The sequence below is a fragment of the Ceratotherium simum genome, chromosome 39 (genome assembly GCF_057802395.1).
Source record: "Ceratotherium simum simum isolate JZ-2026a chromosome 39, ASM5780239v1, whole genome shotgun sequence".
Lineage (NCBI taxonomy): Eukaryota > Metazoa > Chordata > Mammalia > Perissodactyla > Rhinocerotidae > Ceratotherium > Ceratotherium simum.
The window spans coordinates 1,241,109-1,253,701 of NC_141938.1; the positions used below are offsets into that span (position 1 = coordinate 1,241,109).

At 54.7% G+C, this 12,593-nt stretch overlaps 1 protein-coding gene across 1 annotated transcript; it reads left to right on the forward strand.

The window, feature by feature from the left end:
* Nucleotides 1-3,179, forward strand: DNAJB1 (DnaJ heat shock protein family (Hsp40) member B1). The gene is made up of 3 exons (XM_087425312.1): nucleotides 1-251; nucleotides 891-1,471; nucleotides 1,803-3,179. Exons 1-3 carry the CDS (start codon nucleotides 41-43, stop codon nucleotides 2,031-2,033), a joined length of 1,023 nt encoding a protein of 340 aa, XP_087281438.1. The 5' UTR covers nucleotides 1-40; the 3' UTR covers nucleotides 2,034-3,179.
* The last annotated feature ends 9,414 nt before the right edge of the window (nucleotides 3,180-12,593 follow it).

Sequence of the window (12,593 nt, forward strand, 5' to 3'; positions counted from 1 at the left end):
GGCGGGGGCGGCGGAGCCGGGCGGGTGGCGGCCGCGGGTCATGGGCAAGGACTACTACCAGACGCTGGGCCTGGCCCGCGGCGCGTCGGACGAGGAGATCAAGCGCGCCTACCGGCGCCAGGCGCTGCGCTACCACCCCGACAAGAACAAGGAGCCGGGCGCCGAGGAGAAGTTCAAGGAGATCGCCGAGGCCTACGACGTGCTCAGTGACCCGCGCAAGCGCGACATCTTCGACCGCCTGGGCGAGGAAGGTGCGTGCCGGGCCGCCGTTCGCCGGGCGCGGGGCGGGGGCGCGGCCCCGACCCCCGGTCCCTGCCGTCCGCTCCGCGGTGGGCGGGGGCGGGGGCGGGGGGAGCTTGGCCGCGCGGCTCGCCCAGAAGCTTCCAGCACGTCCGGGCCGCCCTCCCCGCGCCTCCGCCCGCCCGTCGGCGGCCGGCCCGGCTCCCTTGGCGGGGGGCGTCTCCGGGGGGCAGGGACGCCCGCGGGTGGTCCGCCCGTCCTGGGCGGCTCAGGCTGGCCGCGGGGACGGAGGGCCGGGGCGCCGTGCTGCGCCGCCCCGCGCGGCCCCTCCAGGGCTCCCGCCGCCTCTGCGTGCGCGGCGCGGCGGCCCGTCCGTGAGATGCCGTGTTGTCGCGGGGGCGCGCGGGCGCGCAGCGGGCGGGCCGGGAGCCCGGAGGTGGCCGTCTCGGACCTTGAGCCCGGCGGGGCGGGGCGGGGCGGGGCGGGGCGGGCGGCGCCGCTGCGGGGCGGGCGGGGCCTTGCGGCGTCTGTCTGCTCGGCCCTCCCGAGCTGAGACAACCCCCGCGGCTCACGAGCTCTCTCCTCCGGGGCGCTTCGGGAGGGGGCAGCTCCGGGCCGGCCGTCTGACCGCTTCTCGTTTTGCGTTTCAGGCCTCAAGGGCGGCGGCCCCAGCGGCGGCAGCAGCGGGGGTGCTGACGGCACCTCTTTCAGCTACACGTTCCATGGAGATCCTCATGCCATGTTCGCACAGTTCTTCGGTGGCCGGAATCCGTTTGACACCTTTTTCGGGCAGCGCAACGGGGAGGAAGGCATGGATATCGACGACCCTTTCTCCGGCTTCCCCATGGGCATGGGCGCCTTCACCAACGTGAACTTGGGCCGCTCCCGCCCTGCCCAGGAGCCCAGCCGGAAGAAGCAAGATCCCCCCGTCACCCACGACCTGAGGGTGTCACTCGAAGAGATCTATAGCGGCTGTACCAAGAAGATGAAAATCTCCCACAAGCGGCTGAACCCCGATGGAAAGAGCGTTCGCAACGAAGACAAAATCCTGACCATCGAAGTGAAGCGCGGGTGGAAGGAAGGGACCAAGATCACCTTCCCCAAGGAAGGCGACCAGACCTCCACCAACATTCCGGCCGACATCGTCTTTGTTCTAAGGGACAAGCCCCACAACGTCTTCAAGAGGGACGGTTCCGACGTCATCTACCCGGCCCGGATCAGCCTCCGGGAGGTAGGGCTCTGGGCGGCGGGTCGGTGCGGGGAGGGGCTGCCGGTGAAACTGTGCAGTATTGGGTTGGCAGGCGTTTCTGAGCACTTGGTGTGGGACAGGCTGGGGAGGCACCAGGAACGGACGGACAGGGCTCGGCTTTCTGGGGCGTCCGTGCTGGTGATCTGGGGAGATGTGGCGGCAGGGTCTCAGTTGCGGAGGCCTGGTAGCTCTTTACCTAGCTGAGCAGTCTCTCTTTCTCCCGCCCTCTCACGGGGCCAGAAGTGGTGGAACGGCCAGGAAAGCCGGGAAGGCAGGAGCGTATTCCATCTAACCCTGTGTCTTTTTTCCCGAGGCTCTGTGTGGCTGTACCGTGAACGTCCCCACTCTGGACGGCAGGACCATACCTGTCGTGTTCAAAGACGTCATCAGGCCTGGCATGCGGCGGAAAGTTCCTGGAGAAGGCCTTCCTCTCCCCAAGACCCCCGAGAAGCGTGGGGATCTCATCATTGAGTTTGAAGTGCTCTTCCCGGACAGGATCCCCCAGACGTCAAGAACCGTACTGGAGCAGGTTCTTCCGATATAGCTGACCGTGTCTCCGAGGACTGATCAGGGACTTTTCCAGAGCTGAAGGCTTTCCGGACCGTTCCACCACTTGTGGCCCAGTGAGAGGGCGGGAGGGCCCAGGGAGGGCTCCGTACTGCTGAATGTGTTGCAGAGAATATATTACAATCTTTGAAAGTCGAGCACTAGACTGAAGTGGTTTTTGCAGTGATAGGGCAGGAGGTGGTGGGCACGGCAGGAAAAGGCGTTGCAGTCTGCGCCCGGGTCCTGCAGCCCTCCCGGGAGGGGCCGCTGCCCTCCTCCAGGCCCTGTTGCAGGGCCAGAGCCAGACCCACGGCTGGACTCATTCCTCTGTGGGCCTTTCGCTTGCAGCTGAGGTGGTGTCGACCTGTCGTCCTCCTCAGCAGAGCCGGTACACTCCTCAGTTTCTGCTGTGTGATGGGTTCGTGTCTGTTGTGTATTTGTCTTCCATGTCTTGCTTTTCCTCTAAAGAATCCAGTTTTCTGTTTTGTCATCTCAAATCGAGAACCTAGACTGTGTTTGCAGAACTGCCTGGCTGGCGCCCACAAGCAATACCTCTCACTCCAGCAGGACCAGGGGAGCCGGCCTGGAGCAAGCCAGTGACTGGCGCAGCCACCTCTCCGCTGAAGGTCGGGGGTGCTCTCGACCCCTGGCCCCAAGGCTGAGTGTGCGCACTCACCAGGTATTCTGCTGTGTAAGGCAATCCTTTGGCATACCTGCGGCTTACCAGAGATCCTGGTAATTTTTTCTGTAATAGACTTTGGACTCATTCAAAGGACTCATTCAAAGGGATCTAATCCTTTTGTATTTTGTACAGCCCTAGATATAATCCCTTTTGATAAAAGGGTCTTTGCTTCTGATTACAGGAGCACTGTGGAACGCCTGTAAATACGTTTTTATAGTTCTGTGTAAAGACAGTGTGCATTCCAGAAAGACCAGTCCTCGGCAGCTGCTGCCTGTATGGGGCCATGGTGGAGTTGAGAAGGCACCTTGGGAGTGGGGAGTCGGGACAAGTGTCTGTTCCCTGCAGGCCAGTCTGGTGCTCAGACCTTTAGATTCATTGTCAGTTGCCACTGCCAACGTGAGACCAAAGCGTGTGACTTGTCAATGTGCAGCACCACAGCATTAAAGACTGATGCTAAACCTGGGGGAGTGATCCTGTGACTCTGTTTGAGGGCTCTGCTGGGGGGGGCAGGGGCAGGCCTCCCTCCAAAGGCATCGTCGGGGTTGGGGGGGTGGGCCGGAAGCAGCGGTCTCCCTTCCTGAGCGGTGTGTGGAGCGGAGAAGGTCCGTTGACCCTGACTCTGGATCCAGGCCTCTGAAGAGGCCAGTGGATTCAGAGCGTGTTTTTCGTGAAGGTTGAAGCCGGAGTTTAAGATTCTTCCAGTCTCTCAGGGTCTGGTCTGCCCTCATAATCCGGCTCCACTGTTTCCTGCTGGAACAGGCTGGGTGTCGGGCAGGCCCTGGCCACACCCCACTGGGATTCCATCCCAGGGCCGGTTGCGCGCTGGAGAAGGCCCATTTCCTGCGCTGGATTTACTTACAGGCCACGGAACTGCTTTTACTTTGTAACTTTTTTTCAGGAACTGGTGTTATTATAAGGTAAGTAATTACACAGTTTGAAAACAACGTATTGCTACTTTGCTACAAAAAATCTTAAACTAAAAACTTGAGTAACACCATGTTTAAAGTCAACCTACCACTGGCTTTCCCTTCCCACTGGAACCATTTAACCACTGAAAATAGGCTAGGGGCATCGCTGTCCAAGGGAGTTTTTTGTAGTAATGGGAGTGTTTTTTTTGAATGGAAATTTTTTCAGATTCAATAAAATTAAAAATTCAGTGGCCGGCCAGCTCTGTGGCCTAGCGGTTAAGTGCACGCTCCGCTACTGGCGGCTCGGGTGCAGCCTGGGCGCGCACTGATGCACCACTTCTCCGGCCATGCTGAGGCCACGTCCCACATACAGCAACTAGAAAGATGTGCAACTATGACATATAGCTAGCTACTGGGGCTTTGGGGAAAAAAAGAGGAGGATTGGCAATAGATGTTACCTCAGAGCCAGTCTTCCTCAGCAAAAAAAAAAGACGAGGATTAGCATGGATGTTAGCTCAGGGCTGATCTTCACAAAAAAAAAAAAAAATCAGTTGTTTGGTTATTGCAGCCTGTGTCAAGTGCTCAGCAGCTACACGTGGCTGGTGGCCACTAGTGGACAGTGCAGTGTAGCCAGCAGTCTCGTTGAGCCCCAACATGTCAGATGCTGTCTGTGCCAGGAGGTGCCTCCTGGAATGGCACAGACAAAAGGGACTGGTCACAAGATTTGTCTACTGTGCTACCTTAGGTGCCAAGGTGATATTTACTGCAGAATTGGCCCTGGCCTCATTTGGGAGCACAGACCCCCAAGGCTGCCATCCCTCCTTCTTTTTCATCATGTAGCCACAGCACAAAAGTGCACAGAGCCTCAGAGTCCACACACTTCTGGGAACTTCCCGAAATAACCTCCCCAGGGTGGTGGGTGGGGCAGTGTGGTTCTCTGGGAACGTGTTCATGGTGAAAAAGAAGGCTTGAGTGTATGGAGAGCTTGCCCCTCGGACGCACGTTGTTTTGCCTACGCTGGAGCCGATTGTGCGTCCAGAGTGTGCGGTGTGTCCGCAGGCACCCGTCTGTGTCCTCGCCTCCCTGCTGCCCTCTCACGGTGTGCTTCCCTGTTCCCACGCTGCCTCTCTGAGCTCGGGCCGTACTGTCTGTCGGGACGTCCTGCCCCGCCTCACCTTAATCCAGCCTTGTCGCACTTGTACGCGATGTAAACAAAGGACAAAACTCAACATGCACTTTGGGCCTGCCGTGAGAGGCCGGGTGCCCTCCTCTGGGCCTGCAGTCCCCCCCACCCCACCCCCCACCCCCGCCAGCACAGATGAGCAATGGTGTCAGGGAGCTTTCCTGTTCTTAACATGGTGCTTTCTCCAAGAGAGACTCTGCTTATATAAGCATAAGCATCTTTTCTAAATTTTCAGGTTCAATTTTTGGCTGTGGAATCAAGGTGCCAAACTCAAAAAGGCACCCGGAGTGACAGTCCTCCCTCCCCCTTGCTCTGCGAGTCCAGCTCCGACGAATGTTCCTGGGTTCTCGGGTGTGTTTCCTGACATGCTGCATGAATGCATTTTTCTTTTTTTCACAAGTGGTATATACTGTATGCTCTGCATTTTTTCTCCCTCACATAATATGTTGTGAACATACAGAGCTTCTTCATGCCTGTCACTCTGCACCCTGATCCTCCAGGCCCACCCAGCTGGGTGTGAAGAGCCAGGTAGTGTTTGATGCCCCCACGTCTCTTCTAGCCACTGTTTCTGCTTCCAGGGTGAGGCCCTCACCCGACCACTTTCTAGCTGTGTGACTTCGGGCAGGTGACCACCTCTCTGTGCCTAGCTTCTTCAGCTGTAAAACAGGCATAATAACAGGACCTCTTCAAGGGTTGTGAGGATTTCCAGATGAGAATACACACACACAGGGTCTGGCCCAGAACACACGCTGTGTGACAGTTAGTAGCTTCTTTACACCCCTATGTGAAGCTTTCTCAGCCCCCAGCTGGTAACCCAGAGGCTGAGGTGAGTCCGAGGGCTTCTAGGTCAGAGGTCTTGGCTGAGCTCTAGGAGTCAAGTCCCCGGGTGAGCCGATGAGACCGTCAGCTCGAGCCCTGGCCCTCCCCCAGCCCGAGGACGCTGTCCCCACAGCATGCTCCCTCCCGTGCTGTGACCACCTGCCTGCCTGACAGGCACCGAGCACTGGGCTCGGGGGCTGAGCAGCCCCAGCTGTGAGTCCTGGGTCTGCCGCTCTGCTGCTGGGTGTCCTTGGGCAAGTGCCCTCACTTCTCTGAGTCTCGGTGGCCTCCTTTGAGGAATGGGACAACTGCAAGTACAGACATCATAGAGGTGTGGAAACTGGACGAGGTGATCCATTGGGGAGAGAGAGGACACGGTGTGAAGATGGCTTCTGGAAGGGGCTGTGCCGACTTCAAGTTCTCGCTGCATTCCCCTGAGCAAATAGCAGACCTCTCAGAGCCTCAGCCTGATCCTGTGCAGCAGCTCCCGCTGCTCGCCCCCCGGGAGCTGGGACTCACACGGCTAACCCTGAGAAGGCCTCGCACAGGCCCGGCACCAGGCTGCTGTTTCTAAGGCACTTGGCAGAAAGCCTGCCCCGGCTCTCCTTACCTCTGAATCATTGTCGTCACTTACTAATTATTGAAGCACACAGCATGGTGCCTGATGCATAATAAGCACGTGTCCATCCAATAAACATTTATTGAATACCTACTATGTGCCCAGCCCTGTTCTTGATGCTGGGGACACAGCAGTGAACAAAGGTGGCAGAAATTCCTGCCTTTTTGCAGAGCTGATGGTCAAGTGGGGGTAGGAGGAGAAAGAAAATAATTAAGAATAAATAAAACATCTAATATGCTAGATAGTAATGAGAGTGATGGAGAAATGTAAAACAAGTGGGTAGAGAGTGTTAGGTGCAATTTGAAGTAACACGGTCAGCAAATGCCTCACGGAGAAGGTAACGTGAGCAAACACTTGAAGGAAGTAAGGAGGGAGCCAGCTGGATACTGAGGAAGGGTGGTCCAGGCAGCCTGAGCAGCCTGTGCAAAGGCCCTGAGGCAGGAGCATGCCGAGTTGTTGAAAGACGGCCAGGAGCCCTGTGAGGCTGGAGCAGAATGAACGAGGGGAGATGGGAGGAGGAGGGGGGGGAGGGTGTGGGTGACAAGGAGGCAGATGGTGGCCTGGGGGCCACTGGGAGAACTTCGGTTTTTCCCCTGAATGAGGTGGAAGCTTGCAAGGGTTATGGGTTCTGTTTTGTCTTAATTTCCCTTTGCTGGAGAGGCGGGGAGAGTGTGATTTGATGGTATGATAGCTTCAGGCCTCTGAGGTCTGTCATCGGTCTTCTGAAATTTCAGTGCACCAACCTTCCATCTCAAAATAACATAACACAAACAATAACTATTGTTTTCTGTTAAAATCTCATCCTTAAAGTGCCTGTGCTCATGTCCCCCCCACAGGCCGAGAACACCTACATGTCTGCTGGTTCCACGCGTGCCTGGGGGGCGGGGGGTCTGATTTCTTCTGAGTTCTCAGGCTCTATGGTCATTCAGTCAGATGTCTTCCCTCTTTGTCATGAGGGGAGGAGAGACAACCTCGGGAACACTCCAGAAGGTCCCTCTCCAGAGCGATCAGAGTTTCCTTGAGGTCACCATGCATACCCTAATGATCTTTGCATCGCCAGTGCCTAGAGGGACACTTGGCCCAGAACTGCCCCACGAGTGTTTACTGAACAAGTATTCGAGTGATCAGACCAGAGGACCTGCAACAAGTGCCTGGTGACCCTCATGTCAGGGAGCGTGTAGAGGACGGGCAGCCCAGCCCCGGGGTCTGCTGCTGGCTCCCCTGGGAAGGGGTCCCCACACCCCACTTCTTCCAGCTTCCACCTGGGAGAGTGTCTATTCACTCTGGCTCAGGAGAGCTCTCCTCCCTGGGTCCTGTTCCTTCTTCACGACTCGTGTGTTAGTCAGGCACAGTTCCTGAGGCCCAGCTCAACACCAGCCCCAGGAGCCCGTGAACAGGAAACACAGCGCTCTGGGAGTGCCTCCTGAAGCCCACGGTCCTCCGAGAAACGCAGACCTAACAGAGGTTTTAGCGTCCTGGGGCAGCCGTGACAGAGCACCACAAACTAGGGGGCTTGAAACAATGGGAATTTATTCCCTCCCAGTTCTGGAGGCCAGAGGTCCAAAACCAAGGTGCAGGCAGGGTTGGCTCCTTCTGGAGGCTCTGAGGGAGAGTCTGTCCCAGGCCTCTCTCCTGGCTTCTGGGGGCTGCTGGCCATCCCCAGGGCTCCTTGGCTTGTAGCTGCAGCACTCCCATCCCTGCCTCTGTCTTCAGGTGGCCCTCCCCTCTGCCTGTCTCTGTCTCCTCTTGTTTCTTATAAGAACGCTTGTCATTGGATTCAGGGCCCACCCTACTCCAGGATGATCTCATCTCAAGATCCTTAATTTCTTCTGCAAAGACCCTTATTCCAAAGAAGTTCACGTTCACAGGTTCAGGGACAGGGACATGTCCTTTGGGGGCCTCCATTCAACCCACTACAGGGGTCAAGGCAGTTCCCATGACCAGAGAGCCTGGAGAGAGGAGGCCTGGCAGGCCCGGCATGCAGGCCGGGAGACACGAGCTTGTCAGGGCTCAGAGAGGAGCCGTTGCAGCTGAGGCCCTGGGGATGGGGCTCCTGGGCAGAGGATGGGTGTGGAGCGAGCAGGGCCGACCTGGGGAGCGTGAGGCCCCAAGGCCTGGCGTGGCGGAAGAGAGAGAGCGGGAGAGAGGAGGGTGGGGTGTGCCCACGGTGAGACAGGCCAGGTGTCAGGGCCCTGCCGAGGCAGGCCCAGTGCCCCAGGCGCGGGAGAAGCCAGCTGGGAGAGTTGAGTCAGGAGGGATGCGGCCTGATGTGCTTTTGCCTGGAAGTTGGAGCTGGAACCCGGGTGGCTTGTCTCAACAGGCGCCTGACTTTCCTTGGGAAGCTGATGCTGGACCCCAGCGTGGCCAGGCCTGACTCCAGATGAAACACTTCAGCGAAGGGGGTTTGGAGGCCACACGGCCCCTGGGTGGGGGTCGTCTGCAGAGAAGGCCAAGAGCTGACTGGGGGCTCCCAGGCGCCCTCTGGCCGCCGTGGGGGGAGCAGACCTGGGCAGGGAGCAAGGATGGAGCCAGGCATCAGGGAGAAGTCCTGAAGGAGATGCTGGGGCTGGACCAGGTGGGGGCCGAGGAAGTGGAGGGAGATGATTGGAGATGTACTTGGAAAGGAGAGCCGCCCGTCGGCCCTCCAGAAAACAGCACTGCTGCAGGGTTTTATCATGACTTCCTAAAATTCAGCCTCAGAGGGCGCCCGCACTGGGGCAGAAACCTGGGGCCACAGGAGCCAGCCCCGTCAGGGCCACCTGCCCTGCATCCCCTCCAGGCCCGCCCCGCAGAGTGCAGTCCTGCCAGGCTAATACAAGCAGCCCGACCACAAAAAGCCAGGCAATCAAACTCCAAGATCACTGTGGCCCAGATGATGTCCCTTGGCACTTTCCCTCCTCGATCCGCCCTGTCCCCCACATCTCAGGGCCAGGCCTCAAGTTAAGGACAGTGCAACCCATACCTCCAGAGGGACGTCACGTGTGCTGGGGTTGGAGCTCAAGTGCCACACCCATGAGTTGCTGTGCAACTTTGAGGCAGTGGCTCCCCTTCTCTGAGCCTGTCTCCTCCTCTCTAGAATGGGGGCGATAGCCAGTGGGATTAATCCTAAAGAGCAGCCAGCACAGGGCCTGGAACAGTAAGGGCTTAATAAAGGGGTCTATTTTTATAATGTTTCTATTTGGAAAGACTGTGTTTATTCATCTCTGTGCCCTCAGCACAGTTTAATAATACCAGCTGTTGTTCACTGAGCACTCACTATCTGCCCAGCACCACTGTAGGCGTTTGACAATCATAATCACTTTAGGAGGGGGGTCCCATTCTGATCACCGCTTTATATATGAGGAGATTAAGGCACACGGGGGCCCAGGGTCACGGGGCTGTGAGCAGCACAGGTTACGGAGAGATGTGACCGTCCTACCCCACACCCCGAGGGGGCCTAGGGAGGGAATGAGGATGCAGGAAAAGTAAAACCAGGGAATGAATAGAAGAAAAACGTTGTGATCTAAGGGTGGAAAAGGCCTCCTTAATGAAATGTCATGGGTGCAAATGACAAAATGGATAAGTTCAATTATATTGAAGTTAAGAATTTCCTCCCATTGAAGGATATCACAGGTGAAGCAAATCGTCACATAACGGTGGGAGAATATGTTTGCAATGTCTAATACTGTGCCCACCTCACAGGGTCATTAGGAGAGTTAAACGGTTTAGTAAATATAAATTTCTTACAACAGCGTCTGGCTCGTGGGAAGCTCTGTCATTATTGAAACTGGGCAGGGCCCAATATCCCGGCGCTATCCAGTAGAATATGCAAGCTCGTACCAAGTTGTAAGTTTTCTAGGAGCACATTCAAATAGTAAAAAGAAACAAGTGAAATTAATTTGAATAATACACTTTAGCCCAATACATCCACATTATCATTATTACGATATATAATCAGTATAAAAAAGAATTAATGAGATGTGATATTTTACGTCCTCTTCTTTCTAATAAGCCTTAGAATCCAGTGTGTACTCTACACTTACGGCACATCTCAGTTTGTATTAGCCCCATTTCAAGTGCTCCGTAACCACGTGTGGAGAGGGGAGAGTTTGTGTTAGATCAGACTGGACAATAAGATCTAGACTCTGTGAGGAACACGTGCACATCAACAAGAAAAACACAGCTACCCCCACTGCAAAATGGATAGAGTATGAACGGGCAATTTACAGAAGAGGAGAATCCAAAGGCCGTCAAGGAAATGAGGAGATGCTCCAAGTGATCAGAAATCAGAGAAATGTAAAATAAAGCAATGGGGACATCACTTGACAGTGAGTCAGAGTGGCAAAATTTAGAATGGCTGGCAGAGATGTGGGGACATGGCACCCTCCTGCACTGCCAGTGGGTGTGACAAGGGCAGCTAGCTTGGGGGACCACAGAGCAATGGTCTGTGCCCTGTGCCCCAGCATCTCTGCATCCAGGTCTCTCTCCTGTGGAGATTCTCACCAGGTCCCTGAGGGGGCAGGTCCATGGCTGTTCACTGTGGCGTGGGGAGCTGGAGGCTGCCTGGTGTCTATCCCTGGAGGACAGAGGACTAAGATGTGAGGGATGCATTCCATGGAGTTCCATGGAGCACCAAGCCACAGTTAGAAGAAAACAGATTCAAGAGATTAGCAATACAGAGGGATCTTCAAGGCCTAGTGGAAAACAAGCAAACAACTAAACAAGCAATACAGTACTGAGTGGAAAAAAAGTAAGAAGCCAAATATAATAGAACATGCACATTTTCAAGGAAAGACACAAACAAAACAGTGCATATTAAAGCCACTGGATGGCAGCCTCTGGGGATGGGAGGGAAATGGGGGTACTTCTTTCCAATGTTTATTTTGAAATTTTCAAAGCTATAGGAAACTTACAAGAATACTGAAATGAATACCCATATACCACCCTCCTGGATTCAGCGGCAATTGTTACTATTTTGCCACATTCATTTTTTTCTCTCTCTCTCTCTTTCTATCTCCCTATATCTTTTTTTTTTTAAAGATTTTATTTATTTATTTTTCCACCCCAAAGCCCCAGTAGATAGTTGTATGTCATAGCTGCACATCCTTCTAGTTGCTGTACGTGGGACGCGGCCTCAGCATGGCAGGAGAAGCGGTGCGTCGGTGCACGTCCGGGATCTGAACCCGGGCCGCCAGCAGCGGAGCGCGCGCACCTAACCGCTAAGCCACGGGGCCGGCCCTATCTCCCTATATCTTAATACTAAGGTATACCATATTATCATATTGTATATAAAATGTTGCATACATACATATTTCTTTTTCTGAACCATTTGACAGTTGCCGGCATCACGAACTTACCTCTAAACAACGCATTGTGTATCTCGTAAGAATGAGAACACTCTCTTATCTAACCACAGCACAGTCCTCACACTCAGGAAATTTAACATAGATATATTATTATCTAATATCCACTCAACATTCAAATGTCCCCAATTATCCCAAGAATATCCTTCCGTAGTGTTTCATCTTTTTTTGAAATTTTTATCAAGGATCCAACTAAGGATCATACATTGGGGCAGGCCTCGTAGCCTAGTGGTTAAGTGCGCGCACTCCAATGCTGGCGGCCCGGGTTCTCGGGTTCAGATCCCGGGCGCGTACGATGCGCCGCTTGTCAGGCCATGCTGTGGCGGCGTCCCATATACAGTGGAGGAAGATGGGCATGGATGTTAGCGCAGGACCAATCTTCCTCAGCAAAAAAAGAGGAGGATTGTCATGGATGTTAGCTCAGGGCTGATCCTCCTCGCAAAAAAAAGAAAAAAAAAAAAGGATCATACATTGACTTTGGTTGTCATCTCTCTTTTGTCTCCTTCAATCTAGAACTGTTCCCCAGCCTTTTATCCATTCATTCATTAAATTAATGGCTAGATTTTGCCTTTCACGACACAGATCTGTTTCAAGAGTCCAGGTCAGTTTTTTTTGCAGAACGTCCCTCAGTCAGGACGTGTCTGGTTGTCTCCTCAGGTTAAACACTTCTGGCAGGACGTTGTGTCCTCCTCAGTACATCACACACAGCGGGGGCACGTGAGGACAGCCTGTCCCATCACTGGTGATGGCAACTTTAATTCTCTGGTTAAGGTTCTCTGACTTCCAGGTTCATCCACTCTGCCTTTTCCAAGGTACCTTTTCCAAGGTACCTTTTCCCCATTGTTTTCAGGCATGCCTCGTGTGTGTGTGTGTGTGTGTGTGTGTGTGTGTGTGTGTGTGAGGAAGATTGGCCTTCAGCTAACATCTGTTGCCAATCTTCCTCCTTTTTCCCTTTTATCTCCCCAAAGTCCCAGTAGATAGTTGTATGTCACGGTTGTACATCCT